This window comes from Mesoplodon densirostris, chromosome 4, assembly GCF_025265405.1.
Source record: "Mesoplodon densirostris isolate mMesDen1 chromosome 4, mMesDen1 primary haplotype, whole genome shotgun sequence".
In the NCBI taxonomy this organism is placed as follows: Eukaryota; Metazoa; Chordata; class Mammalia; order Artiodactyla; family Ziphiidae; genus Mesoplodon; species Mesoplodon densirostris.
Window position 1 is genome coordinate 163693036 of NC_082664.1, and position 21708 is coordinate 163714743.

Below are 21708 nucleotides of genomic sequence, written 5' to 3' on the forward strand. Positions count from 1 at the left end.
TATCAGGGCAGATTGAAAAACAAAATGCAGGGAGATCAGCTCGGTGCTTTGTGACCGCCTGGAGGGGTGGGATAGGGAGGGTGGGAGGGAGGGAGACGCAAGAGGGAAGGGATGTGGGAACAGATGTATATGTATGACTGATTCACTTTGTTATAAAGCAGAAACTAATAAAAAAATAAAAATTAAAAAATTTTAAAAAAAAGGAAAACAAGATGAATACACCCCTGGACACTACTGGAGAGAAGAAGTGAGTTCTTTAGCTTCAGGAGAAACAGGCATTTTATTATGTACTTACTATGGCCACTGTTCTGAAAAGTAAAAAAAATAGAAAACCAACAAAAAACCAAGATTCCCCCAAATCACATCAAAACAACCCTTAGTACTTTTCAGTGTCCATGGATGGCTGCTGCGAGCCTTCCACCCTATAGCCAGAGTAAGCTTTGACAGAATTTCTGGTATATTTTTTTAATTAAAAAATTACTTATTCTAATTTAATTTAAAACTTAAAAATTACTAATTAAAAAAAATTTTTAATGCCTTGGCCTTAGACCTATTCCTGACAGCAGGTTGGAGGCCAGGTCCATGTAGAAGCACCCTCTGAGGTGCTGGCCTTTTGGACACTCTGCACCCCAAACAGAAGCCTGTCTATCTGGTCCTTACTCGGGCTATTGGGTGGAAACAAACAAGGCCAAGAGGCCTGAGCTCCAGCTTGCGTTCCTCAAAGCCCGATAGCCCCCAGTGCCTGGCACGGCTTGCAGGGCCTGTCTGTAAAGCGGGGGAGGAAGTAATTGGACTCCTAGCCAGTCTCCAGCCAGGGGTCCAAGAGCTGGTGTAACCCATCTCTCCCCCTTTTTTCAGTACGTTGCTCCATCCACCATGGAGTTTGACTATGGCTGTCAGAAGCCGCCACCTTCTCCTTCTTCTCCCTCCCTCCCCCCATCCTCCCTGTGTCCTTGGTCCTCTGCTGCCCTCCCCCAGCCCAGGACCCATTCTGGGCAAGCCCACAGTGTCCTCCTGCAATCTCTCACATCTGCCTCTGACTGGGCAGTGGCTTTTGTATTTTAGATTCTTGGAAAGGACAGCATCTGTAAGACAAAATATCCTTCCTCTTGCTAAAGTCTGTTTCATCAGGCAGGACTTTGGTGTAATTATACCGATGAAGTCGCTCTGGATTTGTTTTCCCAAAAACCTCCTCAGAAGGGGATCATCATGGAATAGGGGCGGATAAAATCTCATCCTGCTCTTGACACGTAGGCATGCCTGCTTGTGAGAGTTTGTTGCGATGGCTTCCTCACTGGATGGTCAGCCTTGTGAGGGAGGGGTCCATGTTTATTCATTTCACACTTCATCCCCAGCACATAGTAGGAACTGTAGAAATATTTGTTGAACAAATTAATAAATAAAAGCTAATGATAAATGCTAATGAACTCAGTGCCCATACATGTCAATTGATGGATTAGGCCATTAGTCAGACATTACAGTGCAGGCCGGTATTTGCAAATCCCTCTTTGATCCAGAAATTATCAGGAGTGGGGATGATTTTCTCTCATTAAGAGGACTTATTGGTGATATTATGTCTCTGGGAGCTAAGAGAGAAAAATTAGGCTTTTTGTGCACAATGGGCCTCCTTTTAAACTGATTTATCAAAGGAAAAAACATTTTCAATTAATAATGTGGGGGGCATATTTTCCCTTAAGAAGCTCACTTACGAACTGCAGTACAGCTTCGGGCCCAATGATAAAGCAATATTAAAGGCAGAGGTCTTGTAGTAACCTGACACCCTCTTCCCCTGGTAGAAGCTGAGTGTTTGAAGTATGGCTGATTCAGGTTCTTACTGGATCATAACATTTAACCGTGGTGGATTCACAGAGCAGAAAGAGTATGGTGATTAAGAGGTAAACCTGTGAGTGTGGAGACATAATTCTCCTTCTCCTAATTCCACCAACAAAGTCCAGGACAGGCCTCTTCTTCTCAGGTGCATTCCTGAGCTAAGTGTCAAGATGACATTTTTGAAAGAAGAGAAGACAAAAGCCCTTTACACCATCACCCAATGACAGAAGGGATGGCGGTGCTGTTTGAACAGTGGCCCGACTCACGGGTGACAGTTGGAGCGCCACGGTATCTGTGGCAGATTTGATTAAGAGAAACCTTGGGTGATTGTGTTCTCAAGGCCCCGTGAGCACAAGAGCACAGCCAGAGGCACACATTTGTGGCTGTTTTATATGAAGAATACTAAAATAATCTGAGGAAATCTGGAGCCAAATCCAATCTTAGCAAGGACTCTACATAGGACTGGCCTATCCAGAAAGAGGCTGGATATATCAGTGATTAGATGAAGTTAATCTTTGTGCAGCAAGTCTTCTGACAACCCACATGGCATGTGTGCCTGCTGCCAGGTGCCAGTTCCCCATAACCTCCCCGTATGACCCTGTTTCCTAAGGATTCGGTGGGCAGAAGTCCCATCTCCCCTGCCCTCAGCCTGAGCTAAATACCAAAGTGATATAAAGAGAAACTCTACCTGGTGGACTTAATTCTTTAAAACTCAGGCATGGAAACTAAAAACAAAAAACAAACAAACAAAAAAAACTCAGGCATGGGAGGTTTAACCCCTGGGAGCGCAGGCTTGGCAGAAGGAGCTTGGAGTGGTACCGCTCATGACGTTGGTCTGCAGGCGGGACCACTTCTGTGGATGCTGCCGGCTGACATTTCATTCATTTCCACGCCGGAGTGGATTTGAGAGGCTGGCTGGCCTCTCTAGTGATGTGAAGTGTCTCTTGTCGAAACCTGCAGTTTTCTAAGTGACTGGCTGAGTTTCTGTAAGGGTCTCGTCTCCCCTTTTAGTTTGTCAGTATTTGGAATGTACAGGTCCATACTGTCTATCATTTTTTTAAAACCACAGCATCATCTTGTATTGCCTGCTCCATGCACTGGGTACCAGTGAATATTTGCCGAAAAGAAGAATGAAATGCAGTAGTGCAAAGGAAAGAAAGGGACTTAAGAAGGGAAGGTGGGGATAGAAGTGGTTGTGTTTCACGCCTTCACATATTCCTCAGAGAGCCCTCTCTATAGAAATAGCCCCCCTACAACGCCTACTGTCAGGTACCATCTCCTACCTTGACTCATTCTTCTTCATGGCATATGCTATGTAAGACAGTGATAAATATTTATTTGCTCATTTGTTTTTTGTCTGTCTCCCCCTTCCAGACTGTAGTTTCCAACAGTGGGGCCATTTTTTGTGGCTGTTCTTTGTTCTAGTGCAGAATCCAGAACAAATGAATGTATGTAAAATATAGATATATCAGGTCTGGTAGATACTGAGCAGCAGTGTAGCATAGTGACCACAAGCATGGGCTTTGGGGCCAGAATGCCTGGGTTCAAATCCTGGCTCTGTCTGTCACTAGCTGTGTGGCCTTGGGAAGCTGTTTAATGTTTTTCTGTCTCACTTTCCTCATCTCTGTTGTAGTTGAATCATAGTAATGACTTCATGAGGCTTTTAGAAGGGTTAAGTGAGTGAATGCATGTAAATGACCTAGAATAGGGGCTGGTATTAAATAAGTGCCCAATTAATGTGAGCTATGGGCTCTGTGTGTGTGTGTGTGTGTGTAGATTTCACCATGGGAGAGTAATTGCTTGGGTTTACACACACACACACAGATATTTTAATCATGGGAGTGAAAATTGAGGAAGGATAAAAGTGGAAGAGAAGAAATGAAGGACCAAACAAAAGAGAAGAGAAATTCAGAGAAAGGACTGGAAAGAAAGAAGCTGGGGCAGAGGGAAGGAGCAGTGTCTTTGGGCTTTCTTTACCCAAAGAAACGAGAGAAGTAACGTTAATCTCTAAGGTGTTTTAAATTTCCCAGACCTAAGGTTTACCATATAGGAAAAAAGTTAACTGTTCTAAAATGATATATGAATATTTAATGATGCCTTGAAGCTAATCTTTTTATCTATGTATTATTTGGAAATAGGTGCAACTTTAAAGACCCACAATTTGCCCCAAGCACCGGGTGACCCAAAAAAAAAAAAAAAATGAAGAAGAAGGAAAATAACAGAATCTGCTTGATTGTGATACTTTCACCCTTAATTGAAGTAAAGAAAACCTCACTCCTCCTACAATCAGAACATTAAATCATTTATTTGTAGGACAGGCAATAAAAAATAAGGTATTTTAACATTTTTTAAAAAGTCTTTGTACTTTTAGAAGAATTGGAGGTACCATTGGAGACAGATATTCCAGGTCTTAAAAATATTTATCATGCTGACACACAATGAACAGGGGGGCTCTCATGTCCTCTGTTTTATAGTTGTCAGCTAATTTTGGAAACTGGCAAGCTGCACAGAAATAGATAGCTCTTGCTTCAACACATCCTAAAAAAAGAACTGTTTGCATAGCTCAGGAGTGGGATGGGATAGGAGAGCATGAGGAAGAGCACTTTCAGACAGCTAAGAAAAGTTGGTATCATTCTGTGCGCCCTGGCAAATGTTCTGCACATTTAAAATTAAAGTTGTTTTTAAGGAATGCTAAATAATCTACAGAAACTGTGTATTACACACGGGACACTTGTCTGCTTTTGAAAAGTACTTGTCTCTTCTGGTTTTTGTTTTTGTTTTTTCCTTTGATAAAATGGAATGTATAGCCCAATGTCAAATTTGCAGAAAGCTTTCCTGTTTGTTCACATCGATGATTGATCCAGCAACTCTAGATCAAAGGGAAGCATTATTATTCCATTCTGGGACTTAGAGACCCCACGAGGCAGAAGGAATCGCTCAAGGATATGCAACCTATCAGAAACCCACGCCCTCCATCATTTTGGTCTATTTCTTAGCCCCTAGGTCAATTCTGTTTCTCGAAACATATGACTTTGCTTTGTCATCTTTTTCATCACTGTTTTCATTCAGTTTTTAGCATTCCGCTCTCTTCTTGAAATCAGATTATCTTGGTAATGACAACTAAGGAAAGAAAATTAGAGCAATTAAACTCCAAATATTGCTGTAACAAAACAGGCATTTTAGAAAATTAAGAGACTGGAATTACCTGCCAGTAGACAATGTTTTGGGTTTTTTTTACTTTCTGTTTATTTATTTGTTTTTAAACATCTTTATTGGAGTATAATTGCTTTACAATGATGTGTTAGTTTCTGCTTTATAACAAGGTGAATCAGTTATACATATACATACGTTCCCATATCTCCTCCCTCTTGCGTCTCCTTCCCACCCTCCCTATCCCAGCCCTCTAGGTGGTCACAAAGCACCGAGCTGATCTCCCTGTGCTATGCAGCTGCTTCCCACTAGCTATCTGTTTTACATTTGGTAGTGTATATATGTCCATGCCACTCTCTCACTTTGTCCCAGCTTACCCTTCCCTGTCCCTGTGTCCTCAAGTCCATTCTCTATGTCTGTGTCTTTATTCCTGTCCTGCCCCTAGGTTCTTCAGAACCTTTTTTTTTTTAAGATTCCATATATATGTGTTAGCATATGGTATTTGTTTTTCTCTTTCTGACTTACTTCACTCTGTATGACAGACTCTAGGTCCATCCACCTCACTACAAATAACTCAATTTCGTTTCTTTTTATGGCTGAGTAATATTCCATTGTGTATATCTTTGTGCCACATCTTTATCCATTCATCTGGCAATGGACACTTAGGTTGCTTCCATGAGACAATGTTTTATGGTTCTCTTGCTCTCGGTATTTATTGCGTGTCTGGTATGTGCCAGGCACTGAGTATTCAAAATCTTGAGTAAGACGTGACCTTTGACTTAGAGGAGCTTTCACCAGTAGAAAATTGAAAAGTATTCACTACTTTATACTTTACATAATATCCTTTATTGGGGTGTAAACACTTAGAAAGAAGGATCAGGATTTAATTTTTCTTGGTGCCTCTGAAAGAACCCGGCACAGTTCATATTGAATGTATTATAAGTGTTTGGTGAATATGTTGGATAAATAAATATTAGTGATGCAGATGATTTATGCTTAGAAAGTAATGTTATTAATGGACATTGCAATCTATATAAGTTCATTGGAAAAAGCATGGTCTTTATGGCATCTTTTTTTCAGTGGACTTTATTTTTTAGAGCAGTTTTAGGTTTATAGCAAAATTGGGGGGAAGGTAGAGCAATTTCCCATATGCCCCCTGCCCCCCACCCCACGCATGGCCCCCTACATTATCAACATGCCCACCAGATGGTGCATTTGTTACGACTGATGAACCTACACTGACACGTCCTCATCACCCAGAGTCCATAGTTTACATTAGGGTTCACTGTTGGTGCTGTACGTTCTTTGGGCTTGGATAAATGTTTAATAACGTGTGTCTACCAGTATGGTATCATAAGAGTAGTTTTACTGCCCTAAAATTTTTTCGTACAGTATCTTTAAGTCCTCTCAATTGGGTTATGAAGGAACATTATCTAGATGAAGCATAGCATATTATGCTACGATTATTTTCCTCAAGGGTTTCTTTACAAAAGGTATAAATTCATGAAAATGTGAATAATTCAGATGATTTGTTAGCAATAATAAAGAGGTAAAAACGATCAAGTTATTATTTTAAAAGCTCTGTGTTCTGATGATCTCAAAAGTGGCAATTGGTTGGTGCATCCTTGCCTCATTGCTGCTGCCAAATACAGTGCTTCTTTCTTTGTATTTTTTTTTTAAATCGTGGAGCTACGTGTTCTAATGGAATCATCAGGTTTTTTTGGTAACATCTTGTAATTTAAACTGTATTCACTCATTCATTTATGTTCACCAAAAATTACTTTTCCTATGAAGTAATGTCTGTCATTGTAATGTAAATTTTTGAGAGCGTGGTTGTATAAAACATAAATTTTCCCATGCTGGTACTAAATATGTGGAAAGCATAACTTTTTTTCTAGCATTTGTCTTTTACTGTAAAGGCAAGGACGATGCCTTGAGTCTGTGGATGAGAGGAATTCTGCATTGTCTTTTGTGTATAAATCACACCTATAATTCACCATCTAGTAATTTCTATTTACTTTTTTTTAAAAATAAACTTATTTCTTTATTTTTGGCTGCATTGGATCTTCGTTACTGCATGCGGGCTTTCTCCAGTTGCAGTGAGCAGGGGCTACTCTTCATTGCGGTGTGCGGGCTTCTCATTGCGGTGGCTTCTCTTGTTGTGGAGCGTGGGCTCTAGGTGTGCGGGCTTCAGTAGTTGTGGCACGCGGGCTCAGTAGTTGTGGCTCGTGGGCTCTAGAGTGCAGGCTCAGTAGTTGTGGCGCACAGGCTTAGTTGCTCCACGGCATGTGGGATCTTCCCGGACCAGGGATCAAACCTGTGTCACCTGCATTGGTAGGTGGATTCTTAATCACTGTGCCACCAGGGAAGTCCCTCTAGTTTACTTTTTAAGAGGAACAAGAACTTGGAGAAACTTGTAACAACCACGTCATTTTTCTCCCCAATATTTATAGTTGTCTTGTCCCTAGACCTAATCTACCATCAGTTTTTCTTAAGCTTGTTGACTGAAAAAAAATGCACAACCTAAAAGTTGAGAATTATGTTTTATTTGGCAGACAAAACTGAGGACTTAAGCCCGGGACACAACCTCTCAGATAGCTCTGAGGGACTGCTCCAAAGAGGTAAAGGAGGAGCCAGGGTATATAGGAATTTTCACAACAAAGACCAGGTGTCGGAACATCAAAAGATTGCTGTTAATTAAAGAAAACCAGATATCTCAAGTTAAGGAAGTTAGCGCTTTTCTGTGTATGGGAAGACGCAAGAGTCTGGGCTCACTGAATTCCTTTGATATGCACCTCAGCTATCTGGGGCCAGTATCCTGTGCTTTCTCATCCTGAGTCTCCTCTGGGTATATCACCAGGGGTGGCTGCAGCTGGCTGACTGCTAGATGGTGGACATTCTGTTTCTATCCTGAGTTCCGTGAGGGCGGCTGTAATGTGATGGCTTGATGGCTGCAACACCCTTTGTTTACTGATATGGCAGGCAACATTTTTTCACTGATAAGCTACTTGTCATTTTTAGTTTTTCCAAAGAACCCAACTTAGTTTTCATAGAAACGAGAACTTTTCCGTACTCCTATTTCATTGGTTTCACATCATGTTTAATTAAAGAGTAGAATGAGTCCTAATGTAAACGGGTGGGGGAACAAACACAACATACTCCTGGTGAGTGTGCAAACTTGGGTGATGGGAACAAAGTGAAACAGGCACTCTTGAGGGGGCTCAGCCACTGTGTTTTTCCAAGAGAATGGAGATTGTTGGTTAATCCAGGAAGGTTTTAAAACGGAGGTCAGTTGCACACCCTTGGGCTCTGTTGCTCTGTTGCAGTGGTTCCCCACCGAGGGCAGTTTAGCCCCCAGAGGACATTTAGCAATGTCTGGAGACATTTTGATTGTCACAGTCTGGGATGGGGGATACCACTGGCATCTAGTGGGTAGAGGCCAGGGATGCTGCTAAACATCTGCAAAGCACAGGACAGTTCCTCACTAGAAAGGATTATTTGGCCTAAAATGTCATGATAGTGCCCAGATTGAGAAGTACTGCCTTACTGTGGTTTAATTGGATTTATTATAATATAAGTCCAACGTAGTTTTAAAAGATACCAGGGGGACCCATAATATTTAAATATGTACAGTCTGGGGACAAAAATAAAGAGTTAGAAGATTAGAAAGAAGGAAAGGTCATTGTACTTTAACTCTGGGATGCTGCTGTTACTGTGATCAAGCTCTAAATATAGATCTAACCCTCAAGGTCAACAAGAAGGTCAGAATAGTTCATTAATTCATTCCTTACAATCTGAACAAATACTGATTGAGTCCTCATGTGTGTTGGTCTCAAGTGATGAAGTGATAAATAATAATATAGAATTCAAAAGGTATTTCTGTTGTGATCCATGTTATAAAGGAAGACTAGAGGGAGGGGTGCTTCTTAGCTGGGGGGGTACCCACAATTCCAGATTCTGTTTTGAAAGAGAAATTTCTTAGGCAGGTACTAAATTCTTAGAAGAGTTGAATACATGTGAGGCCTTCAGCTGTGTAGTGGACAATGCTTTCAAGTACGGTTTTGTTGAAGGAATGGAAACATTCTCTCGAAAGCCAATAGCAATGAAGGCTGACGGTTTAATATCATGTAGTTATTTAGGAAAGAACATTTCTATGGGAGCTGAAATTATAATCACTTATATTTTTAAGGCAGCATGGCTCCAGGGGAACCAGCATGTCCCTAAAGTACCCAGGTGCTGTCACAGACAGTAGGTGAGGGGGAGTTCTAGAAACCGGGAGGAAGTCCTCTATTTGGATCGACAAGATGAGTATGTAAAGACAATGTGAGTTTCAAGGTGAGATTCTTAACCCAGGGTTGACATATGAGCTTTCAGAGGTCCATGACAATTATAACTGTACACCACATTTTGTGTATATGTGTATGTGTGTATCTTTTTTTCTATGTAAGATGTTTCTATCTTTAATGAGATTCTTTTTTTTTCTTTTCTGTTATAGTTTATTACAAGATTTTGAATATAGCTCCCTGTGCTATACATAGGACCTTGTTGTATATCTGTTTTATATATAGTAGTGTGTATCTGCTAATCCCAAACTCTTAATTTATCTCTCCCCACCCCTTTCCCCTTTGGTAATCATAAGTTTGTTTTCTATGTCTGTGAGTCTGTTTCTGTTTTGTAAATAAGTTCATTTGTGTCATATTTTAGATTCCACATATAAGTGATATCATATGATATTTGTCTTTGTCTGACTTACTCAGTATGACTATCACTAGGTCCATCCATGTTGCTGCAAATGACATTATTTCATTCTTTTTTACAGCTGAGTAGTATTCCTTTGTATAGGTATATATCACCTCTTCTTATGAGATTCTTAAAGCGATTACATGACATGAAGAATATTATGCACCACTGTTCCTAAGAATTATACCTTGCGTCCCTTAGTCTCAAGTTAAGCCCTCCTCCACTTTTAGAATATCTCAGCAGTAAGGCCCCATCTCCTCTTCCTCCTCCTTGCTTCCCATTCCTTCCAAGAACACATCTGTAATCGAAAGATAAGATACTGCAATTAGGAAAAAGTAAGCTCTGAAATGTATCTCTGGTCGCTCTTACTCACATGCTGCAGAGCTTCCCTCAGTGACATATCATTTGTGCCGTTTGAATTGTCATAGCATCTGCCTTAAACCATACCAACTGGTCTGACGTTACAACAAAGAAATGAAGAACAGCAATTTGCTACTAAAATAATTGGATTTTGTGTTGTACGTGTTCCTTCATAAACCTCAGGTGACAGAGATCAACAGGAAGACACACCCTCCAATGAATTCCTTCTTAAATGATTCTTGGAAAGAGAGTACAGTGTGCTTTGTTTCAGTGGAAAACATCCAAATGCAGTTTGCGACTCTTTTCCCTCCTATTTTCCTTCTGTATGTCGTACATTTTAAAATTTGAATGTTTTAAACTCAGTTGAGCTCTACCACCAGAAAGCAGAGGCAGATATTTTGCATGTGTATAAAATTTCCTCGGGAAGTAACCATTGAAACATTTATGGGAATTAATCAGAAATGTGATGAGTCAATTTTAAATTTCTAAACAGCTGCATATACAGTGTCCTCTGGACCCATATGATTCCAGAATGCCCTGGCGCATTGGATTATGGTTTTATTAAACACATTTTTATAATTTACCAAAATAAGCTAATCATGCTTATCTTCTTTTTCTTCCAGAGAGACAACCACAGAATTAGCTGGAAGTCTACCAAGGTAAGCAGCACACTTTGCTTATTCTGTACATGAGTTCTGATGCACCCCCTGACAGAAGACCTGTGTCGCCTTGGAGAGGTCTTCTTCACTTTCTCTTCCTCATGTTAGATTTTAAGACCTCATGCTTCACCATATAGATGCCAGAAATGGTGTATGAGTCGCATATAAGTGATGTAACCAAGAGGTAATGAGGGTGATGTCCACATATGACTTAGAAATCATTCTCATCCCTTGGAAGTTATATCACATGTACCCATAAGTATATTGGAGCTATTTTCTCCGCAGAACTCATAAACATGCCACTTCCTTTATTATATTCATGGTTATTGGTAATCTAAAGGCTCATTGAATTGTTTTTTTCTTCAGTATATTCATTAGTAGTATTGTGTTCAAGTATTTATAGATTTGTGAAAATTTTGAGCTTCCTCTAGAGAACTTACATCATAGTTTTGATGATATATAAATGCATTTGTAATTCATATCATCATTTAAATACCTAGTTACTGTCTCATCAGGGAAAGAAATCAATATATAAATTGATCAATGTCTTTAACATATTTTGGATATCTTATATCACTATATGAAATAAGAGATGATTGCAGGATGCCAATTATAGACAACTAGCCATCAGAAATGATTACCACTGTTTATTAGAAGAAAGGAAAAAAAGAAAGAAAGGAAGTGGAAATGTTTTAAGAGATATTTTCCTGGGCATCACATACAGCACCTAGTATTGCGCCTGAGTCCTTGAAGGTGTTTGGTAACTGTCTGTGAATGAATTAATAGGGCATAGGGTTTTGCCTGGGAAGTGTTGGAAACAGAAGTCAAGAGAATCTCAAGAACCAGAAAAAGAAGAGCTTACAGAATATGATGATGAACAGCACTAGGGAATCGGGGGAGGGTACATATTGTCACCATCTGTTCCAGGGGATAACATCCCAAAGAAGCATTTCAACCACGTGCTAGTTTACAGGGTTAAAAGTGTGCCTGTGTTATGGTGTACGTGTCCCAGCTAAGTTCGTTTGTTGTGGTGCTTTCACTCTGGAGAGAGTCCAGTGTGAAGACCGAGGCGCCTTGTCATTTTCTGGAAGAGAGAGAGTTGTGTATCTGCCCATGTTTGTGGTGCAGAAGTTAATCCCCAAATAATGGAATGAAGGATGACTTTTAAACTTTTCTAGAATGGCTAAGGAGTGGGCCACTCGTGTGTTGTCAGATGAGACCCACACGGAGCTGTAATCACGCAGATAAAAATTACTGAGATGTCCGCGAAATCTGGTGTGCACCCTGAATTCTATTAAGTACTGTTCTGTTGTGAATACCAAGTGGCAATTCCCACAGTCACCTCGAATGATCTTCTGTTGTAGCTGGTTTATTACTGGAGGGAGTCCGCTCCCTTCTTGAGTTTTGTGGGAGGTATTTTAGGAATGAGCCTACTTACTGTTTTTTTCCATGAATTTTTGTTACTCTAATATTGCATTGTGTTGAGAATAAACACAACACCAATCCCAGTCTAACTGCAGTGTGCATTCATTGAAATATATGGTGGCGAGGGCGTGAATATGTCAGTTATTTCTCAGTTATTCTTCTAATGTAGCTTCAGGTATTCTTTTGACTTTCTCTGGGGGCAGTTTGGGACATTATCCATTGACAATTCTTTCCCTTCTTCACATTACCATGAATGTGATTATTTGATGATGAAAACTTCTCTTGCCGTCCAGACTATTTCTTCTGTTAGCGTTTGTTTGTTTTACAGTCTTGTAGAATTCAATCAGTTGTTCAACTTTCAGCCTTTTTTTTTTTTTTTCTGATTTCTTCAGCCTGTCGCTGGGAAAGTGCAAATGAACCCTGGAAAACCTTGGTGCATTTAGAGCAAGGCACCTGTCGTTAACTCGGTTTGTTTGTTGGCTAATGATTAGTGGAACATGACACGTTGGGGTTTTTATCCTTTTAGTTATAAAAGTGTGCTTATGCGGTGACATCTAGGAAAAATGGAAAATTGCAATTCATCCAACTGCCAACTTGTGATATGTGGCTGGAAAGGAAGACAGTGGTGTTTTATAGTAAGTTTATGCTTTGGTTTTCCTTGGCTTTGACTGTCTTGAAATTTTCTGAAAGTCCATTTATAAATATTGCACAGAGATGGGGTATTTCAACTTTAGTTGCTTTACATAGCTGGCCACTGGATGATACTATTCTGTGAATATGTACAAATCATACAGCAGTGGATTATGTATTGGTTGTTAAAAATGCATCGAGGTTGAGATGAGATATATGTACAAGGTACTTGAACAGACACCTGGTTTGTCTTTCATTACGATTGGACCTAAATGTGTCTATGAATTCTTGCCATTGCTGAAATTAAAGCCTGGTAATAATATGTCACCAGAAAAAAATTAGATTATATGAACAATTTGTAAAGCATTGTAATTATATTATAAATATTAAAACCGATGATCTTGTCAGGATTAAAACAAATATTTAAGCTGGCTACATGTTCCGCTCATGCTGTCCTGTTAATCTTGAAGTGTTCTGGCAAAGGGATGTATGGGTCCATTTTCTTGAGCTGTGGAGAGGATCATTTTTAATCTTACATATGACTCCGTGCTTTATTTTGCTGTAGCAAAGGACAATTGTTTTTCTCCATTGCAAGCATGCCTTCCTTTCAAGACCTTTTTCAATGGTGCAAAGTTTTTAGTTTAGGTAGATGTGTTTTAATTAAATCATGGTAAAATCCCAATTGTTCAAATGGAATGGAGGCACTAAATTAGTTATGATAAGCTGGGGTTTTAATATAAAGGATGACTATACAGAGGAAACCTTTATTTTGGATAGCAGAGTAAAGGTGTAAACAAGGTGTATATTAACAGAGGTTTTACTGTTATCCTGCAATGTTAGTGGCTGTTTTTGAAAAAGAGAGAGCATTTTAATTCCTTAAACATAGTCTACTGTTTCTCAACATAAACTAGACAATATAGAAAATACAGCTATTTAACAGACCTTAATAGGAGCATCTTACAGAATACAGTGGAGATTCATGAGCAGTTTTTAAAGCTAAACACACAGAAGTCAGGATGCTCTTTGAAAAACATTAAGTATTGGTAAATGAAGCTTACAATAATTAAATATGTAAATAGGTGTGATTTTTTACTGGATTTTAGCAGAAACCAGTGGAGGCAGGGGCCAAAGATTAAAGTTATAAAAGAAACACTTAACCTTTTTTCTTCTATTTTAATCCAATAACTTGATCTTTTTTCTATGCCTCCTCAGAGGGGGTTAGGAAACAAGTATTCATTGGAAGCAGTGGAATACCCAAGGCCTAGAAATCACTGTACACCATCAGATTATTATTTGAGCTTCTCTACCAAGAAGTTAGAGCTACTTGGTTGGTGTGACTCTCAGAGAGAAAAGTCATGACGTGGCAGTTTCACTTATGGAGTTTTGGTCTTCAGTTATTGGTCTTTGTTATCTGAAATTTGAACTCAACAGATTCCATGCAGTGGGAGGGCAAGACTGAACTCTCTGATTGACCAGATTTCTCAGTCATGGTTATCACTGGTCAGGTAGCAGCAAGGGGAAAATGTGGAGACGAAGAGAATCAAAGCAATCTCTGCCAGCTCAGCTCTCCACTTGTGCTCTGTGGGTTTTCAGTTAGGTGTTCACTCCCCTGTGGGGGGCTTTCGTAGGTGACAGAATCTCGTATTTTACATTGTCCTCAATTAAGGTGCTCTCTTCTGAAAGAACTTTAGAAATTAAAAGATGAGAATGTTGGTGACACCAAAAGCAAAGGCAACAAAGCAAAAATAAACAAGTGGGACTACATCAAACTAAAGAGCTTCTGTACAGCAAAGGAAACCATCAACAAAATGAAAAGGCAGCCTATGGAATGGGAGAAAATATTTGCAAATTATATGTCTAATAAGGGCCTAATATCCAAAAATATGTAAAGAACTCACACAACTCAATAGCAAAAAATCCAACAATCTGATTTTTTAAATGGACAGAGGACCTGAATAGACATTTTTCTAAAGAAGACAGACAGGTGGCCAACAGGTACATGAAAAGATGCTCAACGTCACAAATCACTGGGGAAACGTAAACCAAGACCACAATGAGCTATCACCTCATATCTCTTAGAATGGCTCTTATCAGAAAGGCAAGATATAACAAGTGTTGATGAGGATGTGGAGAAAGGGAATCTTCATGCCCTGTTGGTGGGAATATAAATTGGTACAGCCACTATGGAAAACAGTATGGAGGTTGCTCAAAAAATTAAAAATAGAACTACCATATAATCCAGTGTTACCACTTCTGAGTATTTATCCAAAGGAAGTGAAAACAGGATCTCAAAAAGATATCTGCACTCCCATCTTCATTGAAGCAGCATTCACAATAGTCAAGACATGGAAACAACCTAAGTGTCTGTCAATGGATGAATGGATAAAGAAGTTGTGGTGTATACGTACACTGGAATATTATTCGACCATGGGAAAGAAGGAATTCTGCCATTTGTGACACCATGGAGAGAGCTTGAGGGCATTGTGCTAACTGAAATAAGTCAGACAGAGAAAGACAAATACCGCATGGTATCACTTCTGTGCAGAATCTGAAAGTCAAACTCATAGAAGTAGAGAGTGGAAAAGTGGTTGCCAGGGCCTGGGGCTGGAGGAAATAGGAAAAAAAAATGTTGGTATATCCAGGCCAACCTTTTACTAAGTAATCTAGAACTGATGAACATTTCCTATCTTCTTTATAATCCCTAAGAAAGAACAATTTTCTCAAATTCCTGGGACCCAGGTCTGGTGCAGTTTGATATTTACAACATCTGTCATTTATTCATTAATTCAACAAAGGTGCATCGAACGCTAGCTGTATGCCAAAAATGGTTATAGGCTCTGTGGTGGAAAACAAACTGATCATCATCTCTTCTCCTAAGTAGTGTAGTCTAGTGTAGCAGATACAGATAATCACAGTGCTAGGTGAACAGTGTCTAATGCCATAAGAGAGGTTGCAAGTCATATAAATAAACAAAAGGCGCCAAGGGATTTCAGCAGCAAGATGGGATACCCCTGATTGGAGGAAGCGAGGACAGCATCCTGAGTCAACCTCCTGAGCAGGACTTGGACAGACAGGTCAGGTTTGAGCATGTGGCGGCGGAGGGGACTGTGTGCTCCACACAGAGAGAACATCGTCACCCAGGGGAGGTATGCAGGGACTGTGTGCAGGGAACAGGAAGTGGTGCCATCTTGTTGGATGGAATGCAGAGGCAAGAAGAGGTGCTTGGAGGATCACTGGTTGATGGGAAGGGTTTAGACACCAGTTTGAGGAGCTATTATTCTCTTTGATACTGTTCATCCAGGGAGTGTTCAAAGCTGTTGCTTACAAAGAGTCATCTGGGCAAATTGATGGAATGGATTTGGGGAAAGAAAAAAAGGGTTGACATTCTCCACATGGGACCCCGTGGTACTCCCAGAACTTATAATTCCTAGAGCTCCTCTGTCTCAGATTCACTATTTGGCTAACAATAGAAAACAAGCCTTCTGGTTTAAGTGATTATTTTCCAAACCTTACACTGCCCAGTTTCCTGCTTCCAGCACCCACCATCGTACTGCACACCGACCCTGAGGCCACACTTGCTGTTGGTAAGAAGTATTCTTCCTTGCTCCAACCCCCACCTCCTAATCTTTTACAGTGTATCCCCCACTCATAGTCTATGACTAAATTCTTTCCTGCATGAATCTTTCTCTTACAGTATCTTTATTATTTTTCCCAGGTTGAATCCATTTAATAAAAGGCACTGTAGCAGTATCAGGGTGGAAACTGCATATTGAGTTTGTAGCTATAGTTCAAGAGATCTGAGAAGACCCAAGGTTAATGTGGTGCCCTGGCGTATTCTCTTCCTCCTCTGCCATCCTCAGCATCTTGGGTATAATGTGCCTCATGCTCACAAGATGACTGCCACAGCTCCAGCCATCACATGGAGACACAGCTCCAGCCATCACATGGAGACATGACCACATCTAGTGAAGAAGGGCATTTTTTTTTCTCATGTATTTCTATTTTAGGAAAGAATTTCTTGCCTATGCCTAAGCTCTTATGGAGGGGAAATTGGGTTTCTGGTATTGACAGCCTTTATAATGGGAGTCATGTTCTGCCATCAAGAAGAAAGGAAGGAGTCAGGGTAGGGGGAAAATGGCTTTATGTATGTAAGGAGTGGTATCTGCCACAAGAACTCTTCTCTCACTTAACCCTCAGCCTATTCCAGCTGGGCTTCTGACCCTTTCATACAGTCCTGGTCAAGGTCAACAGCAACCTCCATCTAACAAAATCCATTGGCCGGTTATCTGTTTTCTTATTTGGTCTCTCAGCTGCACTCAAAGTAGGGACTTCTTCCTTCTCCATGAAACACCTTCTTAGTTTCTGACAACAAATTCTTCCAGTTTTCTCCCTCTCTTGCTGGCCGGCCTTTCCCAGTCTGCCTGCCTGTTCTTCCTCCTCTGCTGGACTCCACGTGCTGAGCTTCCCAGGGCTTCCTTTGGCCATTTCTCTCTTCACTTGTAGAGAGGGTGTGGAGAGAGATGTCATCAAGTCATCTTTATGAGGATAGTTCCCATTTTCACATCTCCAGCCTCAACTGCTCCCTTGAGCTTCAAATCTGAATACCCAGCTGTCAATTTAACATCTCTTCTTGGATATATAATCTTAATTTGATGTGACCAAAGAGAACTCTTGAATCCTACCCCCACCCACCTTACCACCATGCACCCAACTGTTCAGACAAGAACTCTTGAGTCATTTATATTGCCTCTTTTTCTCATACTTAGCAGACCATCCATCAGTAAAGCCTATTGTCTCAACCTCCAAAATTCATCTTTAATTTGGCCACTTTCTCCATCTCTTTCTAAGCCATCATAGACACCCACCTGCACTATTAAAATGGCCCCTAACTGGTCTCCCCCTTCCTCATTCACAAACCATGCTCCACACGGTAGCCCAAGAGATCTTTGAAAAGTCATCAATCAAACCACATTGTTTTTGGCTTCAAATTGGGTAATAGTTTCCTCTTGCTGGGAATAAAGTCAAACAGCATATTTCGGCTTCCAGGGGCCTCCGTAGGCTGCCTCTGTCTACCTCTGCAGCCTCATTTCCTCCTGCTCACCCTCTCCTTTACTTTGTTCTTGACATACTGGCCTTTCTTCCCTCTTACTTCCTCAGAGATCCCACCTCTAACCACCCTGTTCTATGTAGTCCTCTCTACAGCACAGTTACTCACGGTCACATCACCATATTGTATTGTTCATACAGCACTTGTCGTTGTGTGTTCATTTATTTGTCCATTTATCTATCTTCTGTTCCCCTCCCTTCATCCCCAGAACAGAGTCTCCTTTGGCTTTCTTGTTTATTCCTCCATTCACAGGACTCCCAACAGAGCTGGCAGCCAATAGATGTTTGAATGACTGTGTGAACCCCCATTTTAGAAGAAAGTTGAGGACCAGTCTCTCAGTCTTTGCATTTCTTCCTCTCTCTACTGGGAAGTCTCTTGTCATCTCCCAGTTCTTTTTCTCCCTCCCCAAACTATCTCTCACTCATTCTTCTAGACCAAGGTTGGCAAATTATAGCCCACAGACCACATCCAGCCTGTGGCCTGTTCTTATAAATGTTTTTATTGGAACACAGCCAAACCCCTCTATTTACACATTGCCAGTGTCTGGTTTTGTGCTACGAAGGCAGAGTTGAGTAGTTATGGCAAAGACTGTATGACCCGGCAAACCAAAACTATTCATTATTTACTCTCCGGACACATCTTAGATGCCTTTTCTCCTCTGAAGGCTTCTCTGTCCTGAAGGGCTTCATGACTCTTCTATTAGTGTCCAGAGTCTCCAGTGCTAACTCCTATCCTAGTATCTGTATCGTTGATAACAGAGTTCAGTGGAGGACTTTTAGACCTTCTCCACTAAGTAGGACATGCGTTGAGATCTTACCAGTATTCATAGTCTTCCCTCAGTGTCTAGCAGTGCCTGGAACATAGTAAGCCCTTAGTAAATATTTACATAAGTCTTTGAGTGAATGGATGTTTGGATGCATGAATAAACGTTTGAATCGGGAAGTGTCCTAGTCTGCTGGGGCTGCTATAACAAAATACCATAGACTGGGTGACTTAAACATTTATTTCTCAGTTCTGGAAACTGGGATGTCCAAGATTAAGGTGCTGGCAGATTCAGTGTCTGGGTGAGGTCCAGCTTCCTGCTTTACTGTCTGCTGCCTTCCTTCTGTATCTTCACCGGGTTGGGGTGGGAGGAGGGGAGAAGGGGAGAGAGAGCCAGCTCACTGGTCTCTTCTTGTAAGGGGTCCCCATCATGAGGACCCTAATGACCTCATCCAAACCTAATCACCTCCCAAAGGCTTCACCTCCTGATTCCATCATACTGGGCATTAGGGCTTCAACATATGAATTTTGGGGGGACACATTCAGTCCCTAAGAGGAAAGGAAGGAAGGAAGCATTGAAGAAACCTCCCAAAGTAACAGTCTTAGACCAGATATATGATTTCGGCCTTCCATCACCCTTCCCACTCTGTTCACTGCATTATACGCTTGGCACTCAGAAAAATGCATCTTGTTGGCTGGGAAGTTATTAACCTAAGTTTGACTGTTACCAGGCTGTTCAGAGATATTGCTGTTGAGTCTCTGTTAGCACAACGGTTAAGAGATTGGGTTTGGGGCTCAGACATGCTTCAATCTTTTGTCTGCCATTTCTTAATCGTGTGACCTTGAGTGAGTGAATTAATATCTCTGTCTCAGTTTTTCACTTGAAAATTTGGAAAAATTACAATACCCATCATAGCGTCCCTGTGAAAAGATAATCTATATAAAGTGTTTAGCCTGACACCCAGGGAGTAATCAATACATGGTAGCTCTTAGAGTGGTGCATTCAAAGGGAGCTTTGTGCTCGTTATTTGGGTAGTGCCTCTGTCAAGACAAGATGCCTTGTTGCATTATAAGAATCAGCCTAGTGAAGTGATTCAGCACATATGCTCTGGAGACAAACTCCAGAGTGTATTCAAATCTCTGTTCGGGGGCTTCCCTGGTGGCGCAGTGGTTGAGAGTCCGCCTGCAGATGCAGGGGACACGGGTTCATGCCCTGGTCCGGGAGGATCCCACGTGCCGTGGAGCGGCTGGGCCTGTGAGCCATGGCCGCTGAGCCTGCATGTCCGGAGCCTGTGCTCCGCAGTGGGAGAGGACACAACAGTGAGAGGCCCGCATACCACAAAAAAAAAAAAAAGAAAAAAAAAAAATCTCTGTTCAGCTCCTTACTAGGTCTGTGATCTTGGGTAAATTTCTACACCTCTCTGTGCCTCATTTTCTTTATCTGTAAATTGGGAGTCATAATAGGACCAGTTGTTCTGAGAATAAACTGAAGTGATAGGTGTAAAGTGCTCAAAACAATGCTTATTTTATTTTATTGTAAGGAAATTAGAGTGGCATCCTAGTCGAAATTTGTGATGGGGAATATGAAGGAATATTAAGCCATAGGCCATAGAAACCTCTAATTCAGATATTAATTATTCAGTGGCTAGATTTTTGCCATGCTATGGATGATTATTGATTTAAAGCAAAATGTCCCAACTATTAAATATAAATTAATTAAATTAAGTGTAAAGTTCCCTTGACCTTGCTATAATGTATGAAAATAACAATTACCCAATGAAGTATATATGCAGATATTGCCCATGTGTCTTGGGCAGCTCTATCAGGAACATGGTTTTCATTAATTCTCCAAATAACCTAAATCAAAACATTTCATTCTTTCTGGATGTAAATAAGAGTCTATAGTGAGTGAATTAAATTACATTTGTTTTATAATACAGTGTTCTGATGTGTAGCAGACTATCGAAGGAACGATCTTTACAAGGAAAACTTTAGAATATTGTTAAGTTACTCACTGCATGACCTATTTAAATGGCTCAGATTCTTCTTGTTGTAGACTGCATAATTAAATTTTAAATGGAACATGATAAAGAAGTTATACTGGTGATCTCCAGAGACTTCGATACCCTATTTGGCTTTTTATAAGAGTATAGCAAAGGCATACTTTAAAATTTAATAAAGGCCTGCCCTAATTTTTTTCCCTTTTAGATTTTCTTTATCTGCTCAGAAATCCAAAGCTGTGTTATATTATCCACAAGTGTTACCTGAAATAAATGATGAAAATAAAAATTCTTTAAAGCACATTTACCCCAATTTGAGAATTCCATTATTTGCGCATGAGAGCTTTTGTGTAGCCATTGAACTCCTTGAAGATAAAACCTGCCATTTCCCGAATTTGTCACCATAGAGAATTGGGGCTTTATTCATTCTTGGAAGCATTCATATCTTCAGAGCTTCCAGAGCAAAGGGGTACAAAATGGATTCCGTGGAAGATATAATTTTGCAATTAGAATTCCTTATTTGCTATGTAGAAGTTGCACTTCTTGAGAGGGTTGAAGGGAAAACACACACACACACACACACAAACACAAACAAACACACACAGCCTGTTGGAAGAAGGGCTAATGCAGAGTAAAGGAGAATTCCTGGGTTGAGCATCCTAAGAGCTATTGGAGCCTCTTGGGTAAAGAATTTTGTTTCATAACCTTCCATAGTTCATTTTCTTTTGTATTAAAAGGGATGCTGCCAAGATAAAATTATATGTTAAATAAATTTTTCTCATATTTACTTAATACTGCTTTGTCGTATAAAGCATATTAGGAGAAACGCTTCTCTGTCTTCCCTAAAGGATTTCAGATTTTGCTATCCACTGAGCTTTGACAAAACACCAGGTGCGAGCTTTTCTCTTCCCACCTGAAGAAGGTATAAGGTTTTTATTATACCTTCTTAAACATTTGCCTCCATCAGTGTTTGGAATGTTCAAGCTCCTAAGGTCACGTAAATTAATAAAATTTATTCTCATTTATACATGCATATTTTTAAACC

The 21708-nt window shown here is 40.4% G+C and overlaps 1 protein-coding gene across 1 annotated transcript in view; it reads left to right on the forward strand.

Annotated features, from left to right (window-relative positions):
- The window catches only part of CELF2 (CUGBP Elav-like family member 2), a 524675-nt gene that overhangs the window by 114025 nt on the left and 388942 nt on the right, over positions 1–21708 (forward strand). Inside the window, exon 2 of the mRNA XM_060097598.1 lies at positions 10704–10739. Coding sequence (XP_059953581.1) covers positions 10704–10739 — 36 coding nt within the window. The remainder of the gene's footprint in view (positions 1–10703; positions 10740–21708) is intronic.